Below are 17,848 nucleotides of genomic sequence, written 5' to 3'. Positions count from 1 at the left end.
CGACAGTGGTGTTGGAATGAAAAACGATCGATCGGGGCCAGCAGCAACAGCAACGTCTCGTCGTCGTGCTGCTGCTGCGTGCAAACCCCCAAAAGATGGCAGAAATCATAATGGAAAAGGCCAATCCGGAGGCCGCGGACGACGTCGGAGGAGGAGACGACGCAATATCACTTCTCAGCTTCTACCCTGTACACCGCCTCTCCGCTCGTTGTCACGACAAACCCACCACCCCCGGCCCGGGGGGCATCGCGTGATGCTCTCATTTTTGGGCCTCCACCACCACTAACACCACAACGACTACCCTGAACGGCAATCTTTGGCCACGAGGATGATGATGATGATGAAGGTCTGTGAGGCCATCGAGAGCATCTGAGTGAAACCCAATCACTCCGGCGTGCGGATGGGGCTTGGATTTTGCGTTGAATTTCAATTTCTTCAACCACGACGACAACGACAACGACTTGACCGGCCTCTGTGAAGGGTGCTCGAAGAAGAGAGTTCGAACCGACCGACCGACGATCCGAACCACGGTCCTCCGAGTCGAGTTGAACCTTTTTGCTCTGGTAAAGATCGTGTTTCATAATGATTCCGCCGCCGTCAAGTGGCGCGCCGTGGTCCGATATTTTGGATTTCATGTTTTGCGGCCGCTGCTGCTGCCATGATTAGATCTAGGGCTTGCGTCGTCGTCGTCGTCGTCGAAGAGCCACTCGGAGCGCACATATGAAACCCATTCCACGGCTCGCGAACAGGACACTGGATCAAGGGCATTGATGGAAGTGTTGGAAAGGCAGTGTTGCAGGGTGCCTTACCTGGAAATGTGTAACAGCCCGAGATTCGACCGAAAGTTGAGCTCGAGAGGATGCAAAATGTCAAACTTAATTATCGAGGGATATAGACGATCCTCCATTCGATCCCCTTGGTTTCGAATAATGCGATGGTCAATTCGGCTCGAATGGTGTGGGAACGAACGGACGAACGGACGAACGGATCGCACGGATCGAATCCTTCGCAAGATAGGTGAGTTCACAATGATTGAGGGACTCTTTCTTTGTCCGGTGAGGTACCCGTGGTCCGTTTATCAGCATAGGTGCCAGCGATCACACTGTTGGACAGCATTTGAGATCACCTTAGTTGCGCAAAGCGTTATGCAGGTTTTGTAGTCCATTCACGGACTGGGGGATCGAAGAGAAGCCACGGATTCGGAACAATTGAAGCATAATTACTGGGTAGGATGATTTGAATGCGACAGCGTAACGGACATTTGTAGCCGAACATTACTCGTTGCAATAGTTTCATTATGTTTAAGCACGATTCCAACGGCTCAAAGTTCCCTTTCACGTGGAATTTATGATGTTTTATGATGAATTGTTTTCATGTACATTTCAACCTATAAATCCATATATCGCGAAGGCTCTGTTAGTTCAATCAAAACCAAGACAAGATCCGATAGAAATGTATCTATTCTGTGTGGAGAAGCACAACAAACTCAAGCAAAGAGTGGCACTTAAACTATATTTTATAGTTACTTTGAATGGTGCTTAGCCAAATAAGCGATTTAGAGTAGATAACAGCCACGAAACAATTAATTAGCGAAAAGTAGCTTTCAATAAAGCAAAGATCTCGAGCGATCCTATTTTATTGGAGCTGATAGCTAACACATAAAACCGTCGATCTTTTAGTGGAGATCGTTTCGCTAAAGGTAAGGCATCGCGATCTAACGCGTTCCATCCTCAGGTAAAGGGAGGTACAGGTATAATCCGCTGCTAACGGATCCAAATTCCAACGATCGAAGAGCCCCATGGCGAACGAGATCACATTATCGAGCCATCTTCCACGGAGAGCGCCCAGAGGGAGGCAGCATCGTGCTGTTCGACACGCAACCGCAAACCATTCCTTCTAATCCCTCTAATGAGCAAACCTCCCTTCCTTCTTTTTGCTCACCCCGTGGAGTAACGAGGAATTAACTGTTTAATCATCGTTTAAGGTCATGCAGCATTACTGGCCGGTGAGTTCACTGGCCAACTCGCCAAAAAACCCCAAACGCCAACTGGCACAGGCCATCGGCCTTCGTGCCGCTCAATATCTCATTAAACACTTGTTTCCGTGAAGTTGCGCCCCTCGGAGGGGGTTTATCCGAGTATTTTTGGACAATCTGGAAACTCCAATCCGGGGCCAGGGTTTCCCCAGGTTCTACGCGCTCCCTCCCCCCCCCCCCCCCCCCACCGCATTCTCATTGCGCAACCGTGATCATTAGCGATCGTTACCACGAGAACCGTAGCTAAGTATATTCGTACCGAGGGCAATAGAAGGCGAGCGTACCAAAAGACATCTATGACCAAAGAGACGGCAGCATCACTGCTGCGCGATAGAACCCCTTCTCTATGGTCTGTTTTTTTTTTCTTTTTTTTTTCTAGAATGAATCCCGGCATCCCGCATCGCCCGCAGATCGAATTAATTTCCAGCTCCAAAAAAAAACCATTTATCTCAAGACCCCGTTCCACCGTTCCAGAATCGGGGTTTCTCTTCTCTGCTTTTCAGAACACCTCACCCCCAGACCCTTCCCCTTCGACTTTGACGTCCTTCCCGCTTTTGCGAGCAGCTTGGCTTCAAAAGACGACGACATGAGGTCGGTGGCCATCGAGCGGTTTGATTGATTGAATATCCTATCCTTCTGGGTAGAACGAACACCCAGAATCCAACCTGTCCTCTCTGCTGGTTTGTCTGTCTGGCTGGCTGACTGGCCGCCGGATCAAATTCTGGCGGGTCCAAGTGTGTGTGTCGGTGTGTGTGTTTGTTGGTATGTGCGCTCTTGGCACGTTTCGCCGTCAAATTGTGCTCGAGAAACCCGCATCACATGGAACGAATCACAAACAACTGCAAAACGGTGATCCCTCCTTCCTCGTCCTTCCCTTCCAATCCTCCAAAAAGGCAGCAGTAGAAAGGCAGAGCAGTAGGAAACGGAAGAGAAACAAAACACAACGAACACACACAGACGCACCACTCAGGAAAAAAAACCCCGTGTCCGATCCGAATCTTCAACCAAACCAGCACAACATGCGACAGAGGAAACCGACCGACCAGCAGCATACGAACCGACCGAGCCGTGCAGTCGAAAGTGATCTCGCACGCCAGGGAAATCAAAAGAAAAACGCAAAAAAGTCGAAAGTCAAACCTCTTTCCTTTCTTGCGCTGCTGCTGCTGCGGCTGCTAGGGAAGAGTTTGATTTATTCTCTTCGCTGTTCTCGCGCTTCATACACTCCGAAATACGGGCTTGGCGGAAAAGGAGCAGCCTGCTTGGTTGCTCGAACTGCGAACCATGGGCCCGGTTAGGACACGATGTCGCGCAGTGATCCGGTCGGTGGAGGTTTTTGGCGGTTCGCAAACGCGTTGTTTGCGGTTCTGTGCCAGCCACATCAACCTAGCTAGCCTCTCCTTCACTTGGCACTTGGTTGGCGTGATTAGAGCCCCTCTAATTTGTGGACATTAGCTTGTCACGCCAAACGGGCGGCTGTCACCGCGTCGTGTGCTCCAACGTTGTCGTCGCCATCACCAAAGCGCCTACTTGGCGCTGGTTTCTCTCTCTCTCCCTCTCTTATTCTCGGTGGTTCTGGGGCATACAGTTTTTATTTCTGGTTCTCGGCCAACTTTGACCGATTCCCGGTGGCACAAAATAACAACACAGCACCAAACGCCCAAACCACACACTACCGTAATAATTAAATTGTGATTCATTTTTCTTCCCCGCCCGCCCTTTTTTCTGTTTTGCTTTTGATATTTATGGTGCTCGTTCCATTTTTTTTTTCAGTCAAGTTTGTGGCCATTTAAAACCGACTGGAAGCTAGGTCGAGCAGCTCGAGAGTAGCGCCAACCGACCAACAGCCCGACCGACCGTCCGTGATGTTAAGGAGGTTGCAAGCGAAAGGTGTGGAAAGGCGTCCAGCGTCGCGGCATGCTCTTAATGAATTTGGCCCAGTTATGTGGCCACCGACCGAGCACTCGCACGCCTAAATGGGTGTGGATGGAAGGAGCGGTGGTCCCGGTCACGACCCACCGGTTGGCCTCCTGGCCAAATGTGTATTAGGTTACTCCGTAGTTTAAGATGTAATGTTAGACGATTTGCGTGAGTGGCGAGATTTATAGTCGCGGTAAAAGTTCAATTGACCCCCATGAGCAACGCTGAGGGCTGTTATGTTGGTAGCGGTTTGGGTGATAATGGTACCAGTTGTCGGGATTTAAAGGTCAAATGCCGTACCGTGGTGGTGCTATCGATGTGCTATGGACCATTTCAATATTTTTAATGGTGTCCTGAGCCAAAGACCACCAGTGATAATATCTGCTGCATTACCATATTCTTTTAGTGTTCCACTATGGCCGTATTTCGAGTCAAACTTGGTTAGTTGCAGACACTAGCTGCTTTACGAAGCAAGAAGACGATGTCGTCGATTCAGATGGCTTCAGAAAGTTGATTCAGACAAGTCAAAAGCGAAACATTTTGTGTTTAAAACGTTTAAAATACATCTTTAGAACGAGAAACAATCGGATATCGTAAATTTCATAGCTTCAAAATCGGCAAATGATGAAATCCAGCATAGAAGATGGAGCCTTATGAGCTTAACTTTTTTTTCATATAATATGTTCACTGATGCACAAAGCAATACATTAAACAACTCAAACAATTACTTTCTAGCAGCCGCTATTTGTTTATGGAGCGCATTTGCATAAATGACAAGTTAAGCCAATCTCAAGAGCCATCATCGTTAAACGTACGATGTCATACACACCTTGCGATGACAGCCAACAATGTTCGACCGAAGCGTCCAGATGGAGCTTCTCTTTCAAATCCCCAAAAGGAAAATATGTTTTGGCTTGATACTAAAACAAACAGACAACACGTCATGTCACTCCAGTTGGCGCGGCCAGTGCTCTCGGATGAGATGTGCTCAACTGAGGCTTACGGCAATGATATCACCGATGAGCTCATTCCGATCTTCTTTATTTATTATCCTAAGTTAATTCGCTGAAGATGGACAAATGAAAAAGTGGCATAAAATAGTATTTAACGAAAAGAATTGTATTGATTTTTCGTTACAGTTTTTGTTTGTTACAAATCCGCTCCCCCCAAAAAAAACCCAATAATCATCCGCATCGCGTTTGGGATCCAATTAGAACGGCCAAGCGTGCTGCTAAGTAATACCTTTTTTTGCTGCTCCAATTGAGGCTACTGGGGTTCTGTGTGTCATGCTTTTAATTAAACGCTTCGTTCTCTCGCTCTACGCCAACTTCGATGGTTACTAGTAGCCTCAATCCCCCCGGGTACAAGCATCCAGAAATCCAATATCCGATTTAATGTCGACCGTGATACCTCTCTCCCCCTTTGGCTCTGAACCGAATGCGATCTTCAAATCTCCTTCCTTGCCTCGAGCATCGTGTGGCCGCCGGGGAAACACACCAACACAACAAACACGATGCACGTTGCATGAAAGCGAATCCCGAAAACACACCTCTCCTCACCCCCCTGGAGCCGTCTCGCAGCGTCTGTGATTGTCGCCGGCGTCATCGTCATCGTCATCGTCGTCGTCGTGCGTTCTAAAAACATCTCATGTTACGCCTAATAAAAACATTTAATTCGATTCCCTCCCTCTCTTTCCTCTCGTTTACCACCGCCACCGTCTGCCGGCAACAATTTCCGGTGTGACATGCATCCACATCCCGCCGGAGTTCCCTTATAATGAGTCGGAAACCATGGTCTCCTCGCGAAACAACCAACCCGCCAGCTATCCGGCAGCCTTGCTGGTTCCAGGCCACGGGGTGGGTTGTTATTCCAAAAATAAAACCAAAAGCCAAGCGAGCGCCGTACCGTACCCTACGGGTAATTGCGTTTCTTCCTTCGCGGAAGTGATCTTGCCTTCAATTTCACACTCCACACACATCCACTGCATGGGGCACGTCTCTTCGCCAGCAATCGAAAGTACGTCCCGGGAGTGAGGAGCGTGAGCGTTGGGCGCACAGATTTGTAGCAATTAAGATGGAAAAGATGGAAAGAAAAGTGTGGAAATGGAAAGTCGCGCGGCCGTACGGTCGGTCGCGGCGCAGTAACATAAATAAGCCAAGTGGAGTGACACTAAAATGCACTTCGCGTACGGTGTACGGTACGCTGGGGCGCGCCGTAAATGGACTTTACTTCCTTTCGCTCTCTATCTCTCTCTCTCAAGTACTGCGTGCCGCTAAAGAACTGCAGCACTTCGCGCGGAGTCAGGATCTTAAAATAGCCTGAGGCCCTTTTCCGGCTCTGGCTGAACGACTCGAGAGAGTGAGAGTGGAGCAGAGACCTTGGCCGCTGTCCTGTCCATCGATCACATTTCACTATGTGGCCGCCGCTCGGTCGACTCGAAATTCAAAATTATGAGAAAAGTAATGTTGCAACAACGGAACGGGACCGGGTACGACGGGAAAGTACGGACCCCGAGGAGACCCAGCATCCAACCCCGAGAATGCGTTTACGTTTCCCCGGTCTAATATTAGAGCTATTCCGGGGGAGACAACCGCGATGCGATGCGACGCGACGCCGAGAGCGAATGTGTCAACAGGGCAACCGTTCGATCATACTTCACGAAGTTTCGGGACCGGGAAAATTTATGATGAAAGAAAATTTGTATATCCACTTTTCCACTCCATCCACTGTCCCTCCTTTTTTTCCCCCATCTTGTTCATCAAATGTTGTTCACCCAAATACACCCCCGAAAATCAACATACACACGACAGAGCGGGATCTTAGGGCGCCGGATAGCATCTTCTTCGTCCGGGTCCGGGGAATCCGGACCCAACCATCGAACGAGCGACCGAACGAGATGCTGATGGATGCTTTTATACGACAACAACAACGTCCCTAGCGGGGCGGGGTGAGCACAACATGGCCTGGGGAACGTTATCAATGTCGCTGTCGTGTTGATGATGAACATGTGGCCCTCCTATGCGGCGGCCCGAACGAGAACGAGTTATATCGGGGAATGGATGGCGGATAGGAACATGGTCATAGTGTGCTGCTGCTGCTGCCTGACGTTTGACGGCCTTCTCTGATGTGATATGGAAATGAATATTTGAATTAATTTCCTGTTTCTGTCATTTCATGTTGCTATACATTTATGACGTGTTCGGTTCAGTTCGTTACCCCTTGGCCACCGGGCCTGCTCGGGTGCGCGCGTTAGCATAAAGTCCCCCAAGCAGCAGCAGCAGCAGCAGCAACCCACCAGTTAGTTTGGTGTCAGTTGCGGATCCATCCCTTCCATCTATGGGTCGCTACTATGTGTCCATCCAACTGTCCAATTTCCATTCCACGTTGTTACAATTGTGCCGACACTCTATTGGAGAGCAGTTCTCGATACTGAGGAGGTTGGGAGCGAGCGAGAGGTTGGAATGCTACCCGGAAGTTCGCCACCAACATCGACGCTCAATTTACACCTCCCCACGTACGTACGTACGAAGCGAAAACACATTCTAAAAACTGACTGACACCCACACCAGGGCCCACACCGGGCACTGGCGTGGCCTGGACCATACCATGTGAAACGCTACGCATGATGATATTCTGGTTTAATGGCGGCAGCAGCATAAAAACGGGAAAGAAGAAGCAGATGACATACAGCCGTTCACGTTCGCTCCATTTCGGCACATTCATCTGGATATGTTGTTGCGTCCGGTCGGGTAGGTGGGTGAAGGATGATCATAATGACACCAACACCACCGCCGCCGCCGCCGCTGCCGCCATAGATCAGATGTCGCAATGTATGGAAGGAAATAAAAAAAATGACTTTTATGCTCACGCTTGTCGCTGTTGACGACGATGAATGCGATGTCCCGCGTGCCTGGCGGTCCCATTTCCCGGAATTGAACTTTTCACCATCCGAGATCCACTCCCTCTCGGCGAGGAATATCGGTCAACCCGGAGGGGGGGACGTGTCATAAACAGTTAAGCGTACCAGCCTCGTTACTGGCACGGGTGCAGGGGTTGAACCTTTTTAGCGGACGTAAATTTTAGGCCAAAAAAAATTAACCAGGTCCCGATCCCCCGGTTTACAACCTTCGAACCAACCGTTCTAGTTACCCACCGGGTAAACTGATTTACGAGTTAATGGTCATCGAAACCCATCAAACGCTCCTCGCCGGCCAAGAGCGGTTGATGATGACCATTAAACCCCGAAACCGGGAGATGTCCGGAGAAAGTGATTTTGATTTTTGATAATTAATAAAACTTTACGTTAAACTCCTTGCGGTCTCGGCGCTCGGCGAGCATGTTTATTTCGAGCAAGTGGTACGTCATGTTTCGTCATGCACGCGTGAACATCCGCTCCACGAAACTATGTCCACGGATTATGTCACGAGTCGATCCGAGGCGACGTCGATTCGCGCTCATGGTGGTGGCGAATGGAAAGCTGCGGAACTGAATTAATGTCACTCCGCGCGCCAAGCGGGTGCTACCGTCGCTGTGAACCAATTCCAAGTGCGGCCAGACTCACGTAACCGACCTCCGTAACCATACCGTGGTCGTAGCGGCATTCACAGCGGCTATTCGCGTCGGTACTGGCCCTGATTCATCTGGCTGCCGTGTGGCCGACAAGCGTGACCGTTACTGTACCGTCGCGTCATCGTCATCGACGACGACGACGACGCCGCTTCCGGATTCCCCGGGACCAGCGGAGAGCATTATGATGAAGTTTGAATTCCGCGGTATCCGCGCATCCGCAATCTCTATGTTGGCCACGCGGAAAACCACTCACTCCTCCCTCGGAAATCGTCACTGCATTCCCGGTTCTCTTTCCACCCATTTCATGAATAATTAATCCGCGGAAAAGAGCCGCTTGGTCGCTGGTGCTGGGTGTGTTTTTCATTCTATTCTTTTTCTGTGCTTCTAACTCTACACCATGCGACGGCGACGGCGGCGGCACGGCAGCGACCTAGCGAGCGAGTAGCTTGGGAGTTTCTTTCCATTTGGTCTGTTTTTGTCTTTGGTTTCATTTTTTTTTTTTGCGAAGAACCTGTCGGAGAACGGAACAAGGGGCGATACGGCGATACGGGTGGAGGTTTTGGATCGTTTCTGGTTCTCGCGGCGTTGTTTTCGCCTTCGTTTCCGCGTGTTTTTGGGTGCGTTCGAGAGGTGAGAACGCAGCGACGCGACGCGACGGAAACGATGTTTTGTGCGAACGAACGACACCCTTCACGCCGCACGCCCTCTTCCAGGTGCCGCCGGCCTTGTCAGGGTCGTTTTCGGTGGCGTTCGGAGCCAAAGCTGCCGGGAGACAAATGAGCCGGCGGAATAGCCCGGCTAAAGCAGCGCCAGAGCTGATGTCGCCAGCGTGCCAGCGAAAGTAAACATCGCGGAGAAGCGCGCGCCATAAATTGTGCCGATTTTGGCGGAAGGGTGCAACGGCATGGCGGGTTCTTTCGCGGGTCTCTCTCTCTCTCTCTCACCGGATGTGGATTTTCACACAAACACACAGCCAGACAGCGCTAATTAGGCTACAACAAGGAGCGAGCAGAGGAGGCACAGAATAGTAGGAAGCAAAGTCTGGTTGCATTTTGTATCGAATCGCAGCAGCAGCAGCAGCAGCAGCATTGGATGACGTCACTCCGCCTGGTCGGTATGGCAACCGAAGTGGGAAGTGATATAAATTAGCGCGGGATATTTTGTGGGGAGGAGACCCAATTCCGGGAACAAGACTTATGGCGGTGTAGAGAGTCCGCTGCGTGTTCTCCAGCCTCCTAACAGCATGTTTGGCACTAAATTTGGAGTGGTTTTGCTGGAGATGGCCATCGTGGGGACTGGTGATCGACAAATTAGTCCTGTCTCCCATTCAACAGGGGTAGCTCATTAACCATTTTTGGCTTTCATGTTTTGCCTTTTTCTCAAAATACTAAATCCGTGTGGTTCGCGTCTTACTCCCACATTTAAATTAGTTTTTATTTCGCCAAAAAGCATCATTGAGACCTTTTGAAGTCACAATCTTTATGTTCATTAACGAACCAGATTTATCGCCTCTAAACTATTTATATTTATCTGTCTTCTCCTTATCGCCATTTTCCATATTTTCATATGGAAAATTTCAAAAATCTATGAGGAAAGTACAGATAGCATAACATTTTTTTCAATTACTTCCATTAAAAAAATTATACAATTTAAAAAGGGAAAATCTGATTTAGTATTTTACTATCGAATGTAATGTAAATTTTATGATTTTTTTTTATATAAATACTAATATTTTTCCTATTTTTTCCCCAGTTCATCCCGAAGCTAAGTTAGGTGATAAGGTATTTGTATTTGTATTGTAAGGTATACCTCATGAAGCAAATGGATTTGCCTTTCTATCCAAATCAGTTCACCTTCATGCATGATATCGGATAGAACTGACCTATTTCCCTATAGCTGACGCTTTTTCCCCGTCGTCGAAGACATTCACTGCGGGTGTTTTAGAAATCCGTCTCACCGTCCCTCCCAACCAGTCGCCGGATCAACGGACATCGATCCCAACCGATCGATACCATAAACCGCATTCAACCATCAGTTCCCGGATGCTGTATCCAAAACGATATTCCCGTACGGAACCAACGCAAAAATGGCCATTTTCCACCAATCGTTAGCCAGGGCACCTTTCGAACCCACGACAACGTCGTGGGTTGGGACGTTTGCAAAATGGTCGCACCACGCAAATCCTTTCACTTCCGAGCGAGCGGAGGGGTTGATCGGAACCAACCGGAACCCGGATCGTCGCGCACCGCGTCGCGTCGCTAAGCTCCAAATCCCCGAGCGACGGTTTATCCGCATGGTCTGGGGGCCGGGGGGAAGGGGGTGTGTGCGAACCCGCGTTGGAGTTCGTCGTGAAAGGAGAAAGTGAAGTCAACCGCGATCGACGATTGGGATGACCAAACGACGACGACTCGCTCTCTCGCTCTCTCGCTCGCTCTATCTTTCTAGTGACCTCTCCAGCCAAAGGGGGGGGGGGGGGGGGGAGTTTTGGGGAGAAAGTGATACGTGCGTGTGCGATCGCTGCGAGGATCGCGAAGGTGGGGTTGGTGGGGTTTTCGAAGGAAAAGGTCACTTACCTTCGCATGATCGGTATCGGAAAGGTGTAGCGGCAATCATCGGGAGCGGTGGCACGTACGGGGAGGGCAGCGGCGGCTGCCGCAGCCGCAACAGCGGCCGCAGCATTCGCCGGAATCATCTGCGGCGGTATCATGGTCGCCCCCATCGGTAACGTGGTGTACGGTGGGGGCAGATGGCTGTGCAGTATGTCCGGGATGATCTCGAGCGGTGGTGGTGATCGCGGGTGCAAAAGGGCACCCGTAGGCACCGGACCACCTGGTCCCGGACCGGCCGCTGCTGCCGCCGCCGCTGCCGCTGCCACTGCTTCGAGCGGATGGATGTGTTGGAGTCGATTGCGCGCTTGGCGCCGCTCGCGACGTTCCCGACGCCGATGTTCGCGAGTACTAAACTCGGAACCCGGTGGCGGTGGTCCGTGCATTAAACCTGGGCCAACGACCGGTGGTGGCATCATCATGCCCGCCGCCACCGTTGACTGTAGCATCGTAGGAATCGCCGCGGCTGGAGGAGGTGGATGCAACTCGATCGTTGTGGCATCCGTTTGGGCCTCGGTCGAGGTATAAGTACGGCGACGCTCACCGGACACTGGATGATCACTGCCTGTAACACACGTTTGCGACAACACTTCCTTGCTTCCCTCTACTACTGCTTCCCTTTCAACACCTACACCACCACCACCACTGCCCGGAATTCCGGGATGATCATGATCATGATCGATAACACTCGCTGGAACTTGAACCATATGCTCGAAGGCGGCGCTCACCGCCGAACTCGTATTTACAGCAAACTCCTCACTCGCCGCATCACCACACTCCGGGCCACCGGTATTGGTGGCCACCGACGAGACCAACGCCATTGGCTCACTAGCACTTGCACTGGCCACGGCCGGACTGGCCACGGCCGCACTGGCCGCACTGTAGCAACTCACGATGCTCACGCCCGACGACGCGTTGTTGACGACGTCGTTCTGCTGCTGATTGTTTGGATCCAGCCGGTTGACCTGGATCGTCAGGGCAGGCAGATCGCCGACGATCGTCGAGGAAGGGGACTGGGACTGGGACACGGAGGGGATGTAAACACTGGTCCGGCCGGATTCGGCCGCCGGACTCATCACAGCGCTGCCATTGCTACCACCACCCCCAGCTTCGGCCGCACCAGCGGCCGGAACGTTCAGCCGCATCACCGAGGCAGGGCCACCGTCGTGTTCTCGTGACGGTGAAGACGAAGCAGACGAATTCGAAAGGTTACTGCTGCTACTGCTACTACTACTACTGCCAGTACTGGCCACTGCCACACGATCGCGATCACCGCCAGAACCAGAGACACCAGAAGCGGCCAGCAAAGAAGAATCGAAAGCAACGCGATCCGATTGCGCACCGCCGGACGCGACGCACGGACGAGACGTTGTTGCTGGTTCCTCGTTCCTCACACTACTAAAGCCGCCATAGCAAGCGGCGCCATTCGAACCGCCCGACGGTGGCTGCTCGGATCTCCCCTCAACGTTCAACGGTGTGCGTCCGCACGACGACGCATGCGTCGCTTCGTTACCAACACTAGCAGCAACGAGATACGAAGCCGAACGAGACGCCGCAACCATCGCCGCCTGCTCTGCTGCATCAAGCTGCTGCTGCTGCATCGGTTGCCACCAAGCGTTGCCGTCGCCGACCATCGTGGATGCACTTTTCCTATGCTGCTGCTGCTGCTGCTGCACCACCACTACCGATGCAGGCGGCTGTTGGTGATGTGTTGAGTGTTGTTTTGAAAAATGTAGGTCTCCACTGTTGCCGTTGTTGCTGCCGGTGGTGGCCTTCGGATTTATGCTCGTCGTCGGCTTAAGCATTGCGGAAATTATGGACAACCCGCCACTTCCGTCACCCTCTGGACCACCGTTCGTGATGCTGCTGCCGTCGTAGTGGTGGTAGTAGTAGTAGTTGTTGTTGTTGCAGGTACGATGATTGTTATTACTATTTATGGTGCGCAGCCCGCTATCAGCAGCATAATCATTACTATTATCATTATTGTTATTATTATTATTATTGTTATTAACGTTCGACGCACCAACACCGACCACGGACGAGGTTGCTGCGATACTCTCACCTTCACCAACCGGGGGATAAATCTGTGAAATCGGGAGATACGAGAAGAGATGCGGTCAGAGCAACATTATAAGATGAAACATAACATCAAGAGCGAATGCATTGTGTTCGCGTGCTCGCACACAGACAAGCAGACAGACGGACAGACAACGCGCCTCGAGCATGGCGCAGGTTGCTGAGCATAATAACTCTCGGCGCAAACAGTGGCGGCGGTGGTGAAAGGTGCCCCTCTCACCTCTGCTCACAGCATCATCCTTTACTCCGGTGGGATGCGATCCGCAGTGCGACCGATAGGTGTGTTTGTGTGTTCGACTTGCAAGCCCAACAAGTCCGAACAGGATTGTACCTGCGGATCGTGTGCGATCGCATGGGTGTGGAGGAACGCGCAACAATAAGCCGCATGACTCGCATGGTTTCCCGTGGGGGTAACATAAACCGAAGCATCTCAGCGCGCCCGCGTTACTTATGCTACGACGCTCTATCGTATGCGCAAATACCTTCACATGCTAGCCACCTTCGACCGAATGCGATCGGAGTTGGTGCAATGGAAACGAAACCCGGAAGAAAGGATGTAAAGGCATCGGGTTCTACGGCCAATGAAGTGGAAAAAAAGGGAAAAATGAGTTTCGGGTTTCAATATGCTGCCGCGTCTTGTTGCACTTGTGGATTGGAAGAAGGTCTGGATGGTCTTGTGTTAACGAGCCACCTTTTTCATGATCATAAGGTTTATAACATTCTTTGGGCAACCGAGGAAGGGGTAATAAGGATGGGATTGAAATGTGAGGGACTTCCGCTGAAGCATATCAAGTGATCAAACAACCAAAAAAACAAGGACGATCACAAAAACCCAACAAAACCTGCGTTTAAATTGATCCTACAGCTATCTGTATGATTCATATCGTTTTGCAGTATGCGTTGCCAAATGAAAACAGAAATCGTTGCATACTTTAAGGTCGTAGTTTGAATACTCGCTATTTCTAATTTCCTTTAGATTTCATTTCTTTAGACAGCCTTTAAAAAATGAACTGTAAAATTTCATGATAAAGATGTACAAATTCAAATCTTATTAAGTTTTTGATGGAATGTTTTGTTTGATTTTTTTTACTTTTCTATTATTAATTTCATCAAGTAATTCATAATGAAATCAATGAGCTTAATCAAATTTGAAAGTATTTTAACAAAATGGAAAAGAAAAAAGAAAGACATACTTAAAATAAGAATAGTTCAAATAGTTGTTGCCTATTGTCGAAATGGTGTATAAGTTTGACCATAAAAAACATTCCATACTGCTACATTCCCTCTTCGCTGTTAGTCTGTTTTTGGGCGACGAAAAATCCGTTTCGTCAAAGCATGAGTTTAGCTAGTTGATTGGTTGAAAACACAATTAACATAAGATCATTACGCATATCAACTGCGCAACTGCAATTCCAATCCGCTTCCACTCCAGACAAGTGGCTGCCGATTAAACCACAAATCAGCCCTTCGGGCCATCTGGAAATCATTCGAATAAAGTGCCGGATTCAGTAGCCCGCTTTCAACCGACCTTGTCTCGATCTCGAGCGTCTCGGACGGTTTCCAGTTTTCCCCAGTTAACCACAACAGCCACAACCGCACGCCGCTGCCACGGTCATACAAAAATGGTCGCATTTGCGGCGAAAATTATTCCCGTTAACCGTGCGGCGACCGTGGATTGATGGTTCCTCCTGCTTCGAGTCCGGCACCGACACAGATGACCTCAAACCGCGCCCACAGTCGTACCTTAGTTCCCGGTTAAAGGCGTCTCGCGGTTCTGGTTGATCGAACCGAGTCATCGAGTGATCGCGCTCAGTGATCGCACACCCTGGAAAGCTGGTAGCTCTCGCAAGTGCGCAAGTCCCAACAAACCCAACATTGTCGGAACGGTCTCCGGCCGTTCCGTTCCGTGTTCTGTGTATATACCGTTGCCGATACGATTCGGACCATTCCGCAAGAGGCTGAACCGAGTCGTTTCGTTAAAGCGTACTTTCAAGACCAATCTCATGAACACTATGGTTATTAATTTACCACCGACCTTCCCCCGGCCCGAGGAACCGCTGCTGGCCGCTCCGTTTCTGGCGACACAAAGGCGCGGCAGCATAGCGGTTGGGGACGACGACGCTTTGTGCGACCATAATCCTCCATTTGTTCAGTTGCTACACTGTTCCGGAGCGGCTCGAAAACGAATGATTTCGTTCCGATAGATTAGCAGATTAGGACGAACCGCTTTGTTCCGACGTGCCATGTCCGGCATGCACCGAGACGACAAACAGACCAAACCGACCGACCGTCGGTCGGACCAACAGCAGCAGCCAATGGCAGTGTGGAGGGATTAGTGGAGTTGATGGCGATAAATCTGTTCGGTTAATTTACCGATTGCAATGAGCGGCCTCAGCCATCCTTCTGCTGTTTGCTCGCCCTCGACGTCTTTTGCTTCTCTCCGTTCGTTAAATTCTACCGAACGGTGAAGGCTTACACGGCGGTTTGACTGTGGTTCACGATTCACTTTGAAGCGATTAACCACTTGTTATCGATTTCACTGTCCGGTACATTCAAACAGAGGACGCATTGTGCAGAGATTTGTGAGAGCAGAGCAAACATGCTCTTGTGGTTGCGGGACCCAAGGAGCGTCGTTAAAGAGATAAGTCACACAAACAACATTTGCCTTGGTTGATGGCCAACTGTTTTCGTGCAATCTATGTGCTGACGCATTGCTCGTTCACATGACTCGCTCGAATTGGAAATGCAAGTCTTGCAAAATGGAATGCATAACATAGAACAAACCAAAAATGCAGAGCCAGAGCATACATGCGCAACAATAAACGTAATGAATACGTCTCTTGTGGCATGATTACCTTGATTATGTAAATTTAATTAATCACATTAAACTCGAAAGCAAACAAATCACAACTTTCTATAAACAATTTACACTAGCCAGATGCAATATTCTCATGCTTTTATACATCTAATAAACAAAACAGAATAAAAAACGTGCTGTTCGATTAACTTGATCGATTTATTTAACCTTCCGCCCATAAAACAGCTTAATTGGCCGTATGTTTAGACTAGAGGTTGATTTCATAGTTAAATATCTAGCTGCTTATTGATGTTATTGCTGATCGACAATTAACACTCCTGGACACCTTACTCTGTGTGTGTGTCCCGATGGGCACCGAGGAAAACAGGAAAAACGGACGAGTTTTGTGTACATTTGGCTGATTAAATAGCATCAATCCATCGAACATATCGATGTTAGTAATGTGTGTCACCTGTATGCAAAGCTTAAAATACCTATTTGCTTATTCAATCAAGGTGTATGATTATTGTCATTAAAGCAATTCTACTATCTAAACATTTTGTCAAGCATAATTGGACATATTTATCATAAGCGAACTCAATACGCAAATTGGTATAAATTGATCATGTTTCTTAAATTATTTTCCATTACAGTACGGATCTCTGAAACCAAATTTAATGTGCATCAACACGTACAAGAAAATACATCAACGTACAAAATAGGATAAGAGTTAATATAAATAATTAACTTAAAAGCCTAAAGATCTTGTCATATTTTAATCTATCCTAAGTTTGACTAAATATTAATAGCATAAACTGTTGTCTAAATTAATTACAATGGCTCCATTCGATCCATTGCTAAAGTTGAACATCAATCAAATATTAACCTTGTTAGCCTTTTAGCTATTACAAGCATTAGCATAGGCATAAGTTGCTACTAGCATATGACACAAGTGCATGCGTCACTTCAAATAGAACCCACAATCCCACCTTCTCTTGCAATCCACTCGAACAAATGCAATCAGTCCAGCACCAGCCATAATCCTCTTCAGCAAACAATCTCATCACCGCTTCTCTCTCTCACTCACTCGTGCTGTCGCAATAATTATCACCTACTTCTACCCAATGCCATTGACCATTCGCGAGTCGCGCCTCTTCCGCTGCCACTTTGCCCCTTATCAGCTTCCACGCACCACCGTTTCTATCATCACGCCTCGGTGGGACACGCAAGGAACCGTCGTTTCCGGCCGTATGATAAGCACCGCACCGGAAACCGTTTTCACCTTTCCGCGTTCCGCGGCGCGACCATCAAACCGAAAACCGCACGTGCCGCATGCACACAGCACGTGGAGTACGACAACGACGACGACGATGGCGACGACGGTGGCTGCGGTGTCTGCGGTATCTGCGGGTATGCTCAAGCGATAGGCCACCGACTTCGAGAAGAAGCCACGCGAACCACCACCATCAGAGAGTGTTGGTTGGTCGGTCGGTCATGTATCTGCGCCCTAAACGCACAACAAACAGACGACGAGCTCGTCGGCGTCGAGCTTCAGTTTCAGTAGCGGGCTCATTAGTGCCCGCAGAGTTTGCTGGACCCCACCGGGGGGGTGGAACTGGTACTGCCCTTGCGGCTTTATCAGTAACACGCGTCTCGGTCCGTTGTGTTGACTTTCTTGACGGCAGGTAAGGAAGGCATCACCGACCGACCGATGACCGACGATTGGACAGAAAATTACTACAAGACCATGCACACACTAGTTCGCTAGTTCGAATCCCCCCCCCCCCGTGTGTGTGTGTGTGTGTGTGTGTGTGTGTGTGTGTGTGTGTGTGTGTGTGTGTGTGTGTG

The 17,848-nt window shown here is 49.6% G+C and overlaps 2 protein-coding genes across 2 annotated transcripts in view; both read right to left on the bottom strand.

Annotated features, from left to right (window-relative positions):
- The window catches only part of LOC125954782 (uncharacterized), a 111,236-nt gene extending 98,515 nt beyond the window's left edge, over window positions 1-12,721 (bottom strand). Inside the window, exon 1 of the mRNA XM_049685373.1 lies at window positions 11,095-12,721. Coding sequence (XP_049541330.1) covers window positions 11,095-12,689 — 1,595 coding nt within the window. The 5' untranslated portion in view covers window positions 12,690-12,721. The remainder of the gene's footprint in view (window positions 1-11,094) is intronic.
- Window positions 1-17,848, bottom strand: part of LOC125954772 (probable methyltransferase TARBP1) — a 321,619-nt gene that overhangs the window by 256,497 nt on the left and 47,274 nt on the right. The gene's annotated exons all lie outside the window — the stretch shown is intronic.

This window comes from Anopheles darlingi, chromosome 3 (assembly GCF_943734745.1).
Source record: "Anopheles darlingi chromosome 3, idAnoDarlMG_H_01, whole genome shotgun sequence".
NCBI classification, from domain to species: Eukaryota; Metazoa; Arthropoda; class Insecta; order Diptera; family Culicidae; genus Anopheles; species Anopheles darlingi.
The sequence above is the reverse complement of the archived record's forward strand: the minus strand, read 5'-3'. Positions and strand labels throughout refer to the sequence as shown.